Genomic DNA, 19,235 nt, shown 5'->3' with positions numbered 1-19,235 from the left:
CCTTAAGGTTTGATGGTGATCATTTGTGCACGAAATTTTTCAGATCTTTCCACAAATGCTCTATAAGATTGAGGTCAGGACTTTGGCTTGGCCATTTTAACACCTTTATATTGTTTGTTCTAAAACAATCAATTGTAGATTCTGCCATATGTTTAGAGTTATTCTCCGTTTGGAAGATGAACATGCGCCTCATTCTCGGGTCTCTTGCAGACTCCAACTGATTTTATTCCCGAATTGCCCTGTATTTGTCTCCATCCATCTTCCCATCAAGTCTTACGATCTTCCAAGTCGCTGCTGAAGAAAAGCATCCCTAGAGTATGATGTTGCCACCACCATGTTTGACAGTGGGGATGGTGTTTTCTGGGTTATGTGCAATGTTACTCTTACGCTAACATACTTAAGCTAGGCACTGTATGTATAGATAGAAATGTTGCATTTTACCCGCAGGGAATAAAATGAAAATTCCCCATAGAGATTAACCAATTCATTTGAAGCTTCTGTAACGCGTTAGCCAGAATGAGTTTATATCATTTGTTTCTGTACTACAAGTCTGAAGTTTAGTGTGGCGCCAACAAAAAGGGGAGAAAAGCGAAAGTAATGGTGTATGTACAGCAATACAAACAAGGTGTCGCGTGGCTCAAATGTACATGACAGGTAGTCTGAAATTGTAAGGAGTAACCAAACCCTCTTAATTGGAATAGTCTGGGAAATAAGAGCATATTCTGCTCTTTTACCTTGCCTTGCATAACCTAATTATGAGCAATATTCTGATCTTAATCAGACTATTCTTTGCATTTAAACATACTGATATTAGGGCCATGAGATGACGAGCATCGGGCTTCTACTGGGAGTGGCCGCAGCCAGACTGGGCACCATGGATGTTTCGACTACCCGCCTGCTAAGCATACACATTCCCGCCCTGCTTCCACCCACCTCCACTGAGCTGGATGTCCCACACAACATCCAGGTAGGACAGGCATGAAGTTTTCTTAGCATTGCGTTAAACAGTTCTTTAAAGTTTGACTGCAATTCTTAAACAGTGCCGTGAAAAAGTATTTGCCCGCTTCCACATTCATGCATTTTTTTGCACATTTGTGACTCACAAAGGTCAGATCAAACACATTTTGATATCACACAGAGACAACCAAGGAAATACACAATTCAGATTTGAAATGTTGATTCTATTTATTAAGGTACAAAAAAATCAAAACTTATCCCGCCATATGTGAAAATAGTAATTCACTATTCCGTCAACCACAGCAAATTGTCCTGGTCCTGAGGCAGCAAAGCAGCCCCAGACCATCACACTGCCATCACAAAGCTTTACTGTAAGCATTATGATCTTTTTGTCAAATGCTGTGCCATTTTTACGTCAGATGTAACGGGCTCTACATCTTCGAAAAAGTTCATACTTTGACTCATCATTCCATAGAATGTATTTCTTTGAAAGTCTTGAGGATAATCGGATAATCAAGATGATTTTGGCAAACGTGAGATGACTCTTTGTGTTCTTTTGTGACAGCAGTGGTTTTTGCCTGGAAACTTTCATGAATGCCATTTTTGGTCAGTGTCTTTCTTATTCTGGGGTCATGAACACTGACTTTAATGAGGCCAGTGAGGCCTGCAGTTCGTTCGATGTGTTTCAAGGTTTTTTCAAACCTTCAGGATGAGCCATCATTGCAGTTTTGGAGTAATCTTAGGTGGTCGACCACTCCTGGCAAGGTTTGCCACTTTTTCATTTTTTTCTCCATTTTTGGACAATGGCTCTGACAGCGGTTCACTGGAACCCTACAGCCTTTGAAATGGCGTGACCTTTTCCAGACTGATAGATATTATTCGAAAGTTACAAATGTAACTGCCGTTCTATGAGACAGCCTACCGGAGGAGATGGTTGGCCTGCAGCAACAGTAGGGCGACTACGTGACGCCTTGGTGGCGCATGTTGAAGAAAGCCAAGACTTCAACCGCAGCAGGGAGCCAAAGGCACCCCCCAAAAAGGTCACGACCCATGGGACGAGGCAGAGCGAGGGGGAGATAAACAGTTAGTGGCTGCCATCGTCGGCAAACCGGAGCAAAAGCCGATGCCAAGGGGTGCGATAGCCTTAAAAGCCAGCAACCTTGAAGCCCATAGAGGCCAAACACTCACCCGGATGACTGGCAATATGTGGAACAGCAACACACTCAGGCAGCCAGCCCCCTTGAACACGAGGAAGCAGGCGGAGCAGAAGCCGGGTGGCGAGCAGGCGTGTAAACTGATCTGCCGGCTCAACGGCATCACCAGCCTGAAAGGCATACAGCACTTAGCCCAGCACAATAGCCCCTGCCATTCAGTTCTTAAAGCATCGCCTCTGGCGGTCGGTAGAGAAGAAATCAAACACTTTCTTTTCCAATTTCTTCTGGAACTTCACTTTGTCTAAGAGATTGGATTTAAGTTACTTTTTTTGATTCAATACGGGTGGTGGCAATTAATTTTGGGTGCGGCCTGTGAGATTGAACTCAGCTTTCCCAAAACTGGCAATTACTATCTCACAAATAGCCAGATCGTTTTTTATTTTTCTTGTGCCTTAATAAATGAAATCAACATTTCAAAACTGCATTTTGTATTTCCTTGGGTTATTTCTGTGTGCTATTAAAAATTTATTTGATTATCTGAAACACATGTTAGATGTAAGTATGCCAAAAACACAGAATTCAGGAAGGGGGAAAATACTTATTTATGGTACTGTATATAGACTACAAACTCCCCACTCCGTGCAGGTTGCTTCTGTGATTGGTATTGGGCTTGTATACCAGGGAACAGGGCACAGACACATTGCTGAAGTTCTACAATCAGAAATAGGTGAGCACCAATGTGGTATTTCTTTGAGAACAACATTTACATACAAATGCGTGTTGTCACTTTAGGACGACCTCCAGGTCCAGAGATGGAATACTGCACAGACCGGGAGTCCTATTCCCTCGCTGCTGGATTATCCCTGGGAATGGTCTGCCTCGGAGTAAGGCATTCTGAATTTTTATCCTGTTAAAGCTGTGTTAATGCAGCCTTTTAAGAAAACTTGAATTGTATTTCCCCACAAAAATCAGATTTACAATTTTAGTTCACCAGTTCTAAAAAAGATTTTTAATTTTTACAAAACTAATATCACCATCAATGCTAATTAACTTCCTCAAGTTTCTTACGTTTTAAATGAAAAAAATGAATAAATATAAATTGATCAAATTGTTGTACTGGCCTCGAAAGAAATACAAAGCATTTTGATGCACGTAATTCATAAATATTTACTCGGGAAGCACAATAGTCTTAGGACTTATAATTAGTAATTGGACCAGTAAAAGCAAAATATCAAGAGTTATCGGTCCAATTGCAAAAATAAAAAGACCTGATGCTCAAAATTGTCCGATAAGCCGACACTACTTGATAGAAATATTTTAAGTACTTTTGTTCCTTGGTATTATACAAATATTTTGAATGTCAGTTGTGTTGCTTAGTATGTGGGCTTTTAAACTTTAGTTAGTACTGTGAGGTTTTTTTTTTTTCTCTCCAAAGCCTTTTTTTTATCACACTCCTGTGTGTGTTGTTGTGTGTGAGCGCCAATTTAATTAAGATTGACTGGTTTGATTGTCTTTTGTTGAATAAGATCGACAGCTCTGGGCAAGTCCACTAACAAGCGTTTTTAGCGCAACACAATTGTTTGTTTTCTGTATTAGACATTTGTACAAAGACGCTCATAAGTGTATTGTACATACTGTATTAATGTTTAATGTGGCAACTAGTTACTGCCAACTACTTCGCTAGGCCTAAACTTTTACAGTTGAAATTGACCAAATTGTTTTCTCAATGTCGTTTCCCTTCTATGCATCAACATATCTATATTTTATATTTATTTACAGCTAACATTATGCCACTTGATAAGAATATATGATTTATTATTCTTTGTTAAGGTACATGTGCTCTACAATGATCCAGCACTTGCATAATATTTAAAAATGATGTTTTCACTCAGTATTTTGTCTTCTGTTTATTGCAGAAAAACACAATAGGTGAAAGACTACAGGAAATATCTGAACTCTGTAATAGCAAACAAAGGCTACTGTACCAAATATTAACATTCACTTCCTCAGGTGTTCAAATACTTATTTGCGATTGTATCAGTCAAATAAATTGTTAAAAAATCATCCATTGTGATTTCTGGATTTTTCTTTTTAGTTTATCCCTCTCACAGCGGAAACATGCACCTACAATGACAATTTCAGACCCCACCATGATTTCTAAGTGGGAGAAATAGTAAAATAGCAATAAACAGGACCGTCTCAGAAAATTTGAATATTTTGATATTGTTATAAATACAGTTATTTACTTTCTATTACTTTCTGTAATGTAATTAAAAAACAAATAATGTCAAGTATTCTTGATTCATTGCAAATCAACTGAAATATTGCATGCCTTTTATTATGTAAATCATACAGCTTACTAGTACAGTATACCTTTTTATGTTATTCTAATATTTTGAACTTGGAGTTTTGAGTTTTCGCCTTAATAAGCAATATTAAAATGAACAAGTTGCAATATTTCAGTTTATTTCTAATGAATCCAGAATTTATGACATATTTGTTTGTTAAATTTTGCTTCTGAAGATAAAGGACTTCATCACAATTTTCTAATTTTCTGAGGCCTGTATATCCGCATTCTAGTGCTTAAAACAATGTATTGCTATTATACCCATAGCTTGTTGGCAAAGTATTGATTGTTTGCGAGTCGTAACAAACAACTGATAGCCAGCATCCCTAATGTTTATTATGATGTATATTTTGCTGATAATTTACATAAATTATACACATAAAAACAGTCACACTATTATTAGGCACTTAATATCTGCCAATGCTGGGAAAGAAGTGAAGTAAGGCGAAACACGGCGAACAATTTTGTACTTGGAAGCAAATTTTTGGTTCCAAAGTTTCAAATGTATATAACATTTACATGGTATTTACTGTCCTCCACTACAGCAAGGCAGTAACCTGATTGGGATGAGTGACTTAAACGTCCCGGAGCAGTTATATCAATACATGGTGGGCGGCCACCGCAGAGCCCCGGGTGGAGCCAGTCGGGAAAGACATAAGTCTCCCAGCTACCAGATCAAGGTACACTGAGTGAAAATCACTTGTATTTTTGAACCTGTTGTGAAATTAAGGTTTAAAAAATTATTTGATAAAATAATTCACAAATTAAATTGAAGAGGCGAGCTTAATCTAATAAACATGTCTCTTAGAAGCACCATGTCTGTTTTTTTAAGATAATTTTATCAGGTTAACTGGTGAAAAACCTTTAAATTAATCTGGAGGTTGGCTACACAATAACTTAAAGTGAATTTTTTTTCACCATATTCGAATGATCAGCATACAGACGCTGCCCTACTTACGAACGAGACAGGTTCCGGACGATCGTTCGTAAGTTGAATTTGTTTGTAAGTTACTTCAGTGCTATATTTTGTATGGAATGTATGTTTAAGGTTTATATAAGTATGTTTAAGGCTTGTATAATTAACCTGTATTGTTTTGTATTGAAAAATAAACATTTTATAAAATGGTATGCTCTATAAAGATAAATAAAGTTAAGTTTAACTTACTTTTGGAAGATGAGCTTCACGAGTTAGGCGACTTCCTTCTCCATGGTAAAAAGTGGCCAAAAAAGCGATCCAACCATTTTCTCAACAGCATCAAGCTTCCTTATTCCACTTTCCTTATAAATGAAACGGCTCCCATTTTCTCTACACCAACCATGTTGAATGGATGCACAAGATATTAAACAATAAAAAGTGTGCTGAAGATACAGTATATAATGTTTACACACGAATTAGGAAGAGAACGCGGATTTCTTCTTCGGGGTGGATGCTGGGTGACCTCTCACCGCGCCACACGCCGGTAGCGGCGGAAAGAAGCACTACAGTACTGTCCTGCACTCCGAAAAAGGTGCACACTATAACTAATATTACTTACAGCATTGTCTGGATATTTTTCGACATCCTGAAAAAAATGCATCTACCGTTTTTCGTAAGTCGAATCGTCGTAAGTAGGGGAGCATCTGTACTTTAATCAAGATCACAGACAGACAGACAGACAGACAAACATAGACCAGACCGGGATTTAAGGATTTTTTTTTTTTTTTTACTAATCATCTACAGAAGAGGCTTGAATATAACACAGCACAGAAATAAGAAAAAGACAGAAAGATAGGGATCTTGGCTGGCATCATTAGGACAGAAAAAAAACGTAGTTGGCGGAATTTTTACTGTTTATAGAACTTTAGGCGGTATTGTAATTTTATCTAATCCCCCATAAATCACACCAAAGCATTAGGATGATCTCAGTGTATTGTGATGATGGTTGAGGCCAGTTATGAAATTCTGGGAAGGGAGTTTGCGTCACGGAATCCTCAAGGCCTTGTTAGGACTAGAATCACTGGTTGCATTTGGTTGGTGGGTACCAGGTCTTTTCTTTGCGCAAGGAGCCCTTTCTGAAAGCTCAGGTTGGATTCTGTACGTAAACTATTGTTCCAACCGTGAGGGAGCGTCCAGGTTAGACCTTTATTTGGTTCCTTGTTGAATCTGACTGGTTTGGCCGCTGGCTAAAACAGAACTCACTTGGCCGCTTGCTCACTTGCAGATCTTGCAGAATGTGAAGCGGTCATGCTCACACCTCTTTTGCCAGCTTTTTGGGGGGTGTTGCCAAGCCCTAATGTCCTTTATTTCACAGTCAAGAGATAAAATTGAACCAACCTTTACATCCACTTGCCACCAGAATATAATGTAATTACTTTAAATAATTGAATTCAAGCTATGATATGATTCAATGCATATCTCCTGACATCATTTTATTATGTTTTACATAGCAAACAGATGATAATCAAATGATGCATATTTTCTGTACACAAACTGAGATGGGTTGTTTCAACTCTGTGGAGTCCAGCTTAGGAAGTAAAGAGCAAGTTGGAGAGGGGAGCAGGGATAGTTGTTTGTGTGCCTATCCCCGCCTCCAGAGAGGGATGCTCTCCAAAGTTGATGTACCATATATATATATATATATATATATATATATAAATAGAGAGAGAGAGAGAGATAATATCTTTACAAAAAATTTTTTTTGTTAACTTTGCTTTACTGTTAACAGGAGGGTGACACAATCAATGTGGATGTGACGTGTCCCGGGGCCACATTGGCCCTCGCTATGATATACTTAAAAACCAACAACAGGTGAGTAAAGCGACCCGCGATTTTTACTTTCCATTTTTACATTTACACCCTGACTTTGAGATTTATGCTCTTACAGGTCCATAGCTGACTGGCTGAAACCTCCAGATACTTGGTTCCTTTTAGATTTCATCAAGCCTGAATTTCTTCTGCTTAGGGTTAGTGCAACATTTCATATTTTTTTAGGGATGCACATTATTTTTCAGGTTGATGGTTAGCACACCAATGACGGCAATATATGATGTAACAGTTATTGGCCCGATTAAAAAAAAAAGACCCAATAATGAATCACTTGGAGCCATGCTATAATTTTCAATCAGTCAACACTACGTCTTTGATTTAAAGTACCTATGTTTCACGTTATGTTTGGGTTTTTTAAAAAGTACGGTGCAACTCTCTCTCCCTCTCCATGATTTGAACCAGGCACAAAGTTTGCGCTGTCCCATTCATGCAGTCTCTGAGCTTGGTTTAAGGTTTATAATGCACTGTTGTCACTGTGGGCTTCTGAACATTGAATTAAATCGAATTATATTTTTTTGTCAATGATTGCAACGTTGTGAAATATTGTGTGTAACAAGAATAGACATGGCACTCTAGGGTAAATATTTGATAAAGACTTTATCCCCTTAAGTTCAACAGCCTGCAGACTTTGAGAAGCAAAGGCGTGTCTGTATGATGTCACCAGTCACTTAACTTTGTCATGCCACATATCATTGGAAAGCTTTAACTATTGGGATCCAAGATATGCTGACCATTTCAAAATGTCTCATCACAGAAACATCACAATCAGTCTGAAACAAGATACCCGAAAACACTGAAGCCGATAAAGCTCACCAATAAAGTTTTCTGGTAGTCAGCTGATGGAACGATTCACCACAAACATGGTCTTGTTTCATTCACGACAGTCCAGTAAATCCAACTTTGTAAAATATTTACTCAAAAATACACAATAATGCCAACAGATTAAAAAAAATCCTTAAAGCATTTCTCTATCGTTTGACATTCCTTGTTGTAATTTGTCCATTTCGCCCCATAATTCCCTTTTACAAGTAAACATGTAAGATGATTTCTAATATGGCTGTAGCCTCTGACCATTCAATTGACACAACTCTCTTATGTGTGTTTATTTTTTTTAAATATAGTATGCTGTAAAAATATGTATAAAAGGTATTAATATCCTTTTCTAGCGACATAATCTAGGTATCGGTAGAGCAAAAAAAGTACCGTGCATCCCTTACCTTTTTTTTTAATCCCTTTATTCCTTTTTCCCATCTTCAAGACCCTGGCCAGGTGCCTGATCATGTGGGATGACATTATCCCTACTAAAGAATGGGTCAAGAGTAACCTACCTCAGGCAAGAAAAAAAAAAACTCAATACACATTTGGATAAAAGTTTATTTGGATTGATTTATTTAAATTTGTATGTTGTGTTGTTCTTTTGTTCAGATCATGAGGTGGACTCAGTTGGATTCGCCAGAAAACATCAACATGGAGACATGGATGTGAGTTTATTTCTTGACACAAAAATAACTAAATATTACTCAGGAATTTCAATACAAACCGTTTCAGCCTAATATCAATACTCAACTCTTGAGTTATCAATATTGATACCAGTTACAGATAATACTAGTGAGCCATACAAACATTTTCTTTCATTTAATAATTTTTAAGGGGGATGCTTTAAATCATAATATTTTCTCTTGCATTGCTCCAATGGTCATTTATTGTTGCTCAAATTTCTATTTTCTAGAGGGCAGCAGATACTGGTTTGGCCACTGTCATAAATACTCATAACTTAAAATTAAGACTGGTATTGGCACTCGGCCATTCATAGTAACATAATTTTGTAAATAGGGCTTTCCAAAATTGCATTTTCAACATATGACTGTTTTAGTGTTTTTTATCACAAAAAGAAAATGTTTTTAATTCTTTTGTGATCAATAATTCCAATCAGCTGTTTTTGTATTATGATTCTTTTAAATGAAATACTATCCTTAATGGCATGATATGGTTTTCTGTTTTTCAGCCAAGTGCAAGACTACATCACAGCCGGCGCTTGTATGGCGCTCGGTCTGCGGTTCGCCGGTTCTGCCAACTCTGATGCTTTTGACTGCCTCTACGAATTTGCCAAAACCTTCATGAAGTTTATGTCCTTCTACGGTTCAGCGGCTGCAGTAAGTCTCTACTAATGTAATCATCTGTTTTGTTTGCATTCATCCTATAATGATACCACAGCAGAGCCAACTAACATTAAAATGGACTCCTCTCACCCCGGCCACCAACTCTTTGTTGGATCCCTTAACAAATGTGCTTACAGGCTCAGAGGCAGTTTTCTCTAGGGCCACCGCCAACCTGAAAAAGCACACAAGACTTAAAAAATATATATATTGCCTGTGTGTAGAAAAATGTATCATATTTGCATATTTGCTTTAGCTTTGTATATTTGCTTTAGCTTGGGATCAAAGTATTTCTGTTTGTTTGTTTGTTTGTTTGTGTATGTGTCTGTCAGCCCAATAAAAGGGGTAAGAAATATAGATATGGCCATCATCTTTCACTGGCAGTCAGGTAGGTTACCCTAGATGTGAAAAATGTCAAAAAAATGCTAAAAAGCATTAGGGGTTCAGTGTTTTGCCCAAGGATACTTCAACATTTAACTCTGAGAACCCAGGGATTGAATCTGCAACCTCTCAGACTCAGTCCCGAGACGAGCGCTCTACCTCCTGAGATACTGCCGCCCCTTCCCTCTTTACCTAGCCAAAACGACATTCAATTTCAACACAATGTATTGAAGACAGAATGGTTGACCTAGGTGTCTCTAGGGGTAAAAATGCATCATTTGAGATATTTGGGACTTGAACCAATATCTGTATTGGCATATTTTTTTATTCAACGTGCCGATTGTTAAGCACAACACAGAGCAGCTACTGAGCCTTTCCTTCCCTCTTCTACCTCTGTCTCTGACACTACCCATCCCGCGCTTTCTGATTGAATAGGCGACTGGGGGCACAGCCACTGAAGCAGGGAGCTGTTCCCAGTCCGCACTGTCCATGTCACAGACTTCAAACTGGAGCAAGAGTTCGGGCTGTATTTTTCATATGTGCAAATATTTTGCACACTTGCAATTACATTCTTTTTTTCGCCACCCCCCTTTGTGACCACCCTTGTCTGAAATTTTGAGGAAATGTAATCAACGTGCAGTGACACACATGCGGACGCAGACAACACCAGTGCCCAATTACGACTCCCCTGAAGAATCTGACTCCCCTTCACTCGAAGGCGCACTAGGTGTTTCCTATGCCTCTCAGCGCTGCACTTCCAATAGAATGAATGTCACAATCATAGTCTGTATAATGCGTCTTGATGTGGATGATGCTGTAATGCAGCACTTCCATTGTAGTATTTCTCTACTCTTATTTCAGAAATTTGATGCTGTTAATGCAAAGGTGGGTAGTAACGGAATACATTTACTTTGCAAACAGCTTTCTTTGTTACATTTACTAAGTTTTGGGACATTTTCTACCTCTAGGATTTTTTAAATCCTTATTCTTTTACTTGAGTAAATTTGTGAAGAAAAAAAATTACTTTTACTCCGCTACATTAGGCAACACTGAAGTTGTTACTTCGTTACCTATTAAATACCCTTCACGCCTGTCTCCGCCAAAGTGCATTTATTTTGACACAGAACTCCGCCAGGCTCTACCACATTCAACCAATCAAACGTATCAGCCTCATCACGTGACCATATTCAACTCCAGCGGGGGGAAATTCTGTTTACGGATGAAACAGATCGAAAATGTCGCCTAGCAATACCGACTATGAAAACACAGAAGAGGAGCCCCCCCGGGCCTCACATCAAAATCGTTTTTCCTTTGAAAAGGGTGCGAAACACCAGCTACAATATGCAATGTCTCATTTGTTCAAGTTCATGGGCTAGCTTGTTGTTCTGCTTGCAGATAAGTACAGTATAGGGACTTTGTGTGCTGCTTGGTGCTACATGTGCTTAATTTCTTTATTCTATTTTCATTTTATTGTTTTTAAAGCTCTTGAATTGACGTTGATTATTTTAATCTACTTTTAAATTAAATGTATTTTGTTGTTTATTGGATTGACTTTGATATTTTGCTTATCTGTTTGGTTGTTTGAAAAATATCAATAAATACGACATTGCTGCAGTTATTCAGCACTTGAGTCATTTTTTCACCAAGTACCTTTTTTACTTTTACTCAAGTAAGTATTTGGATGACTACTTTTACTACTACTTGATGGCACCATTTTTATTGCTCTGGTGCACTTAATACCTAGGCTAGTCTACAAGCACTACCTTGTATACTGTATATTTGCCCACTTTCCCTGAATTATTTTTCTCTGGTTAGTCAAATCTTGTTGTAAACATTGTTTACTACATTGTTATCTATGACAATAAAGACGATTCCATTTCTAAAGACCCACTATGTTTCCCGCAGGAGCCAGGCTGCTACAACACGCAGACAGCATTGTCTATGATTCTGCTGTCCATGTCCATGGTGATGTCCGGCACTGGAAACCTGAAGCTTTTGCAGCTCTGCCGCTTCCTGCACTACCGCACCGGCGGCGAGATGAACTACGGCTTTCACATGGCTCATCACATGGCCCTGGGGATACTCTTCTTGGGAGGCGGAAGGTGACACACCCAACTTTAGCACACACAAAAGGCAGTGCCTATATGCTGTTTGAAAAGAATGACAACGAGTTCTTCTGCAAAAGGCAAAATCTTCAAGTTATTTAAAGGTATTGTAACGTGATTCAATATGTAGGACAAAAATGAATCAAATACCTCTTAATAAAAAAAAGAGTCAAGGCAGGAAAAGGATTCAAATTTGGATTCATTTTAATGACATTGATTGCTCCATAGCAGAGTGCATTCTCTAATTGTGGCAGAAGAAGCTGAATCCTATATTTCACTTTAAATTTGTAATGTTTAAAAAAGTTAAACGTTTATTATCGTTTTTAATTATTTTTTGTTTTTGCACTGAAAAGTGAATGTTTGCACAGTACATTTTGTTATTTTGTGTGTGTGTTTTTTTAAAAATGCTATGTTCCTTGTCTTTAAAGTTGCTTAGCATAAACAACTTGAAAGTTTTAATCAGGGAAAAGCTCCCTTTGGACAGAAACAATAAAGGCTATTATAAGATAGAAGCATAGTACATTTATAAAATTATTTTTTATGAATTCTGCGCATACAGTTAGGTTCTTATCAGTACTATATCATTAAAAAACAAATACATCTTCAGAATCTGCTTTTGAGCAATCAATATCCTTAAAATGAGTCCAAATTGGCTGCTTTTGTGCTTTTTATACATGCAGTACTTTATTTTGCCTTCTGTATTGAACTTCATTATTACCCTACATCTATGGAGCCCTTTTCGTGTTTGTAAACAGGTGTAATGTATTGAAGCAGCCCGTGCATTGTTGAAGCAGAATGGCAGAATTCTTATCAGTTTATAGCAGCCCATTGACACAAAAACAACAGCTCAAAACAGCAAGAAGTATGTGATCGCAGCAAGATAGTGACTCTATTTTAGTCATTCAAAAAATCCAACAAAAAAGACATTCTATTGATCGGCACTGGACTTCTTCCTTTGAAGGAACTGGAAATAATTACTCTACAGAGGCCACAAAATAGTAAAGTTCACAAGACCATAGTAAAGGGTTTTGGATCAGGTGTAGCCTTTATATTATCACAGGAATGGCTGAAAATAATTCCCATGAACTAATATGCATGCTGGGAAAAAGTCCCAGTGAATATAGATGTGCCATGTAGCCATCATCAGATGAACCTTTTCTATTCATGCTCACATTTGGTTGGAAGGTGTTTAGTTGACAAATGGTCAGAGAGCAGGCTGAGTGTCAGGCGTTTGACTTCTTTTTATTCAATTTGCTTTCATTGATTTTTGTAATGACTTTTGTTATCATTACTTAGTGTCCCCACTCATAGTTGTCCCTGCATTTGTTCATATGTGCTGATTCGCCTCTCCTATAATCACGCCCACCAATCCTTTTTAATGCAATCAACGTGAATTTATATTTCCAGGTGACACCTGCTATCAGCGGGGCACCTCATTGTCCATCCACCCATCCATTATCTTCCGCTTATCCGAGGTCGGGTCGCGGGGGCAGCAGCCTTAAAAGGGAAGCCCAGACGTCCCTATCCCCAGCCACCTCCAGCTCATCCGACAGGATCCCGAGGCGTTCCCTAGCCAGCCGAGAGACATGGTCTCTCCAGCATGTCCTGGGTCGCCCGTGGGGCCTCCTGCCGGTGGGACATGCCCGGAACACCTCCCGTGGGAGGCGTCCAGGAGGCATCCATATCAGATGCCCGAGCCACTTCAACTGGCTCCTCTCAATGCGGAGGAGCAGTGGCTCCACACAGAGTCCCCCCCGGATGACTGAGCTACTCACCTTATCTCTAAGGGAGAACCCAGACACCCTGCGGAGGATACTCATTTCGGCCACTTGTATCTGGGATCGTGTTCTTTCGGTCATGACCCAAAGTTCATGACCATAGGTGAGGGTAGGAACGTACATCGACCGGTAGATCGAGAGCTTTGCCTTTCGGCTCAGCTCCCTCTTCACCACGACGGACCGGTACAGGGTCAGAATGACGGCAGACGCTGCACCGACCCGTCTGTCGATCTCCCGTTCCATCTTACCCTCACTCGTGAACAAGACCCCAAGATACTTGAACTCCTCCACTTGGGGCAAGATCTCTTCCCCAACCCGGAGGGAGCATGCCACCCTTTTCCGACTGAGTACCATGGTCTCGGACTTGGAGGTACTGATCCTCATTTTGGCCGCTTCACACTCGGCTGCGAATCGCTCCAGCGAGAGTTGAAGATCACGGCCTGAGGAAGCCAACAGCACCACGTCATCTGCAAAAAGCAGTGACGCAATGCTGAGGCCCCCAAACCGGACTCCATCCCCACCAAGGCTGTGCCTAGAAATTCTGTCCATAAGAGTTATGAACAGAATCGGTGGAGGAGTTTGTGTGTCCCAATGATCCTAGGAGCTATGTTGTCGGGGCTTTAAGCCCCTGGTAGGGTCACCCATGGCAAACAGGTTCTAGGTGAGTGGCCAGACAAAACGCAGATCAGAAGACCCCTTATGACGAGCAAAAACATTGGTCCTGAATCTCCCTCGCCCGGACGCGGGTTACCGGGGCCCCCTTCTGGAGCCAGGCCTGGAGGTGGGGTCCGCTGGCTAGCGCCTGGTTGCCGGACCTTTACCAACGGGGTCCGGCCGGGCACAGCCCGAGGGGACGACGTGGGACCCTCTTCCCATGGGCTCACCACCTGTAGGAGGGGCCAAAGGGGTCGGGTGCGCAGAGAGCTGAGTAGCGGCCAAGGGAGGGGTCCTTGGCGTGACGATCCCCGGCTGCAGAAACTGGCTTTTGGGGCACCTCATTGTGATAAGTATAATTTGTTTTTGCATTTTTTAATGTAGTGCTTCTGAAAATCTTCATATCTAGAGCTCCCACAAGTTCTTGAAATACTTGAAAATGCTTGAATATTAAAGTTGTGTTTTCAAGGTTTGAAATGTCCTTAAATTTTAAACGAAGTGTTTGTAAATGCTTGTTTTTGCCGTGGTTCTTAGGTTATGGTTTATTTTTCCTCATGCTGAGGTTCTGAGTTTGTCCTTGCCCACACGCTGGTTTGAGATCAGGCGATGGTGTAATTGTAATCCTGTGCAGTCCTTTCAGACATCTTGATTAAGGGCTATACCAGTATTTGAAATAACGTCTGCCCGGATGCCTGGGGCTTGCATCTTTGACGTCAGGCGTACAACTTACACAACAATGTCTGCCCGGGTGGCCGACAACTTTTTCAAGAAAAAACAATATTTCGTTTTATTTTCTATATATATATATATATATATATATATATATATTATTCTGATTATCAACCCTTAATACTTTGCAACAATGTTTTTTTTGCGATTAGTCGTCTTATTGTGTTTCAAGTTGTGAAAAATGGGGCAGGCAACTTTTCAGATTTGTCTGCCCTGGTGTCCGGTAACTTTTTGTCACGGGTTTCAGAGACTGGCTATACAAATAAATGTGATTTGACTTGACAAGTAAGGGTTTAAAACTTAATTTATTGTTCAAAAAAAGATTGGTGCAAGAGTTAAAAACTAAGGTTTAGGCTTCCTGTAGGGTATTACACTGATTTAGGGTTCTGAAATAGGGTTGAGGCTATGGTTACAGCTAGAGTTGGGTGTGGGTTAAGAACAAGAAGAGTTTCAGCTCCATATTAGGATTAGAGCCAATGAGCCTATGTTACAGTTTGAACCAGAGTTATTTGCTTGGATTTTGGCTGTAAATTGGGGTTTTAAACCCATTTTTATTGATCAGAATTTGGGATGTGCTAGAGATAGGGTTTAAAAATAAGTTTTATTATCCTGTTTTTTTTATCTGCACTGAATCTCTTCTTTTAATGCTACTTGAAAAATTGGAAAATTGATTTTGAAAGTCCTTCAAAAAGTGCTTGAACCTGCCCATCGAAAATGCGTATGAACCCTCGAAAAACAATTAAATTCAAATATGCAATGTAAACCACAAACAGTGGACATCAATACAGCAGGGGATCAATGTAATTGCTCGTTTAGTCAAAGTAAACACTTTAAACGTGATTATGTTCAGGCCAGATGGTTAGATGCATTAATGATAAATATATACTGAGAAAGAAGTGGTCTGACTTAAGATTGGACCCATAAAAACCCCGTGCCTTTTGTGTTTTTTTCACATTTGTGTCAGGATTGAATGGTTTTAAAACAATAATGTTGATTATTACATTTTTTACACCAGGTTCAGCTTGAGTACCTCTAACTCAGCCATTGCTGCGCTGTTGTGTGCCCTCTACCCTCACTTCCCCTCACACAGCACGGACAACCGGTAGGCTGATCAAACCGATTATTTTAAAAGCAGGCTAGCAGTCATGTTGCAAGGCTTGGATATTTGTCACATATGCCTCTGTGACTATCCATAGTGAATGCTACAGTCCCTTGCAAAGGTATTGTCCCCAATAACCTTTTGACATATTTCAGGCTTCCAACACATAAATAAAAATGTACAAATATTTTGTAAGAATTAACAACATGTGAGACGCAATTGTGGAAAAAACCCCACATCTATTCAATATTTTATATTATGCTTAAAAATGACAAAAAATGAAAAGTAGGTGTTACAAAAATATTGTTCCCTTTTGAGTTAGCCCTCTTTTTGCTACTTATCAACAGCCACAAGTCTTTCTGGGTATGTCTAAGTTTTATACATCGTAAAGCAGAAATATATGCCCATTCTTCCTTTCAAAACCATCCAAGTCCCTTAAAGTTTGATAGTAAACGCCTGTGCACAGCCTTTTTTTTTTTTTTTTTTTTTACACCTTTCCACAAACTATAGCAGGGTCTCCAATATGGTGCACACGGGCACCAGAGTGCCCGCTAAAAGCAGCTGAGGTGCCCACAGACCAGTCCTGACGATAGCTCACCGGTCATTTTAATTTTCTAGTAAAATGATTTTTTTTTGTGTGTGATTGATTGAGTTTATCCAACCCTACTTTCATTAAATAACTTAGTAATATCCTGGTAAGAACATAATAATACACATGCCCTTTATGCTTATTGGGGCGGCAGTAGCTCAGGAGGTAAAGCGCTCGTCTCGGGATCAAGAGATCGTAGGTCCGTGTTATGTCAAGGTGTCCTTGGGTAAGACACTGAATCCCCAATGCCCCGGATAAGCAGGTAGTTGCCTTGCATGGCTGACACTGCTATTGGTATGTGAGGGGGTAAGAGTGAAGCACATTGTAAAGCGCTTTGGGAGGTTTTCATTGACTTGAAAAGCGCTATATAAATGCTGACATTAGTAACAAAAGGTAGCTCTCAGCTTGAAAAAGGTTGGAGACCCCTGCTCTATAGGATTGAAGTCTGGACTTTAGCCTGGTCATTTTAACACCTTTGACCCGTTTGTTTAAAACCATTCCATTGTATATTTTGCTTTATGTTTAGAGTCATTGTCCTGTTGAAAGTGGAACCTGTTCCCCAGATTTAATGTATTTGTATTTAGCTCCATCCATCTTCCCCACAACCTTTTTGATGTTTTAAGTCCCTGCTAAAGAAATGCAACCACAAGGCATGAAGCTGCCTCCACCATGTTTGACGGTGGGGATGGTGTTTTCAGGGTCAAGCAGTGTTACTCTTATGCCGAATGTAACACTTTGCCTTCAGCACCATGTTCCACATGTAATTTGTGTATCCCATGTGGCTTTTTGCAAATGCCCAATGGGCCTTTTTATAATATTCTTTCAGGAAGTGCTTTCTTCTTGCCACTCTTCAATAAAGAGAGGATTTACGCAGAGTACGATTTATAGTTGTCTAATGCACCGATTGTCCCACTTCAGCTGTGTATACTTGCAGGTCATCCAATGTGATAATGGTTCTCTTGGTTGCTTCTCTGATTAGTTTTCTCCTTTTTTTGCCAAAGGTTTAGAGCAGGGGTACCCAACCCCGTGCCCACGGGCACACTGGCGCCTGTGGCGACATTATTACGCGTTCTAAAAATAAACCTAATCCCGAAATATCAATGTCTAAAATGTGATTAAATTGGTTTGCGTTACAGTGATGTGAATTAAAAACCAAATGTATAAAAAAATATACAAAAACCTAAAAAAAGATCAAAGTATCAGAGTTTGATCATCTAATAACTCTGACGTAACACGGGGCAGAGCAGAGGTGAGTGTGCATGACAATCGATTACTACATTCCTAAGCATGGCGGGAAAAGGAAGAAACCGCAAACTTTTTGTAGTGAATGAGAGGAAACATAATTTTTTGTATTAATGTGAAAGAAAACTGTGTCTCATTTGTGTTTCTGGAGAACTCCAGTGTGCATTTAAACACACAGGTGCCCTTTGTCATTGTTATTCATTTAGGTCGACATTGGATCATTCAGAAGTCATCAGGAAGCTTCTGTGGTCAGTTGGCCAAGCTTAGCGAACAGGGGGACAATATTTTTTTAACACCTACTTTTGAGGTTTTTTGTTGTAAATATAATATGAAATGTTGAAATAATTTGGTTCAATTTCATTATTGTGTCTCACATGTGGATTATTAGAAAATGTTTCCTCTTTTTTTGCTTTAAATTTGAAACTTAAAATGTGGCAATATGAGAAAAAATGTATAAGGCAGCCAATACTTTCACGAGGCATTGTCTATCCAGTGTTTATTTGAATTAAAATATGACTAAGTGTAATAAAAGTGATATGCATCGTAAGAATAACTAATGTATCACATAACACATTTTTACCCTTTTTTGGTCATGTCTAATCGGTATTCCTCAGCTATCACCTGCAGGCACTGCGACATCTCCTTGTGTTAGCCGCCGAAAGCCGCCTTTTGGTGCCAGTGGACGTGGACTCCCTCAAGCCCTGTTACGCACTCCTGGAGGTCACTTACAAGGTATAATAGGGGAATTGTAAGGAGTGTTAGATTAATTTCTACTACGTCATAGTTAATTGTTCCCTTTTTCGTTGTGAGTCTGAAGCTGTTCGGCAGAGGTAAGAAAAGCTACTGGTTTGATGAATGGTGATATTAATAGAGGAAACACCAAGGATCAAAATTAAATTAAACAGCCGGCAATTTATTTAATAATGGACAAGACAATATACAACATTTAACATACATTTCAGTAAAATGTATCTTATTTAGTTAATATTTGTTAACTAACCTTGTTGTATTTCTCTTTCGGCTTTGCTGCTGCTTTAAATTATTCGCTGAGCTGAGAGGGGAGAGGTTGAGAGGCTAGGTTTCCGCAGCAGCACAAGTAACAGAAGCGGCAAGACTGGAGAGATTACAATATCTATGACATAAGCAAATTAAAACGTATGTCAAAGCAGGAAAATGCCCCCAAAACTCACCTAGACTTTCCACCCACCAGGGTCTCACAACATTTTATGGGAAAAAAT

At 39.5% G+C, this 19,235-nt stretch overlaps 1 protein-coding gene across 1 annotated transcript in view; it reads left to right on the top strand.

Annotated features, from left to right (window-relative positions):
• Positions 1-19,235, top strand: part of anapc1 (anaphase promoting complex subunit 1) — a 105,811-nt gene that overhangs the window by 63,868 nt on the left and 22,708 nt on the right. Inside the window, exons 34-45 of the mRNA XM_088350915.1 lie at positions 815-967; positions 2,757-2,838; positions 2,904-2,995; positions 5,004-5,138; positions 7,164-7,246; positions 7,323-7,401; positions 8,523-8,597; positions 8,690-8,745; positions 9,270-9,417; positions 11,707-11,903; positions 16,083-16,169; positions 18,612-18,729. Of these exons, the coding sequence (XP_088207041.1) occupies positions 815-967; positions 2,757-2,838; positions 2,904-2,995; positions 5,004-5,138; positions 7,164-7,246; positions 7,323-7,401; positions 8,523-8,597; positions 8,690-8,745; positions 9,270-9,417; positions 11,707-11,903; positions 16,083-16,169; positions 18,612-18,729 (1,305 nt within the window). The remainder of the gene's footprint in view (positions 1-814; positions 968-2,756; positions 2,839-2,903; positions 2,996-5,003; positions 5,139-7,163; positions 7,247-7,322; positions 7,402-8,522; positions 8,598-8,689; positions 8,746-9,269; positions 9,418-11,706; positions 11,904-16,082; positions 16,170-18,611; positions 18,730-19,235) is intronic.

The sequence above is a fragment of the Urocampus carinirostris genome, chromosome 13, assembly GCF_059441175.1.
Source record: "Urocampus carinirostris isolate Australia breed hairy pipefish chromosome 13, RoL_Ucar_1.0, whole genome shotgun sequence".
In the NCBI taxonomy this organism is placed as follows: Eukaryota; Metazoa; Chordata; class Actinopteri; order Syngnathiformes; family Syngnathidae; genus Urocampus; species Urocampus carinirostris.
This window is presented reverse-complemented; position numbering and strand designations above follow the sequence as displayed.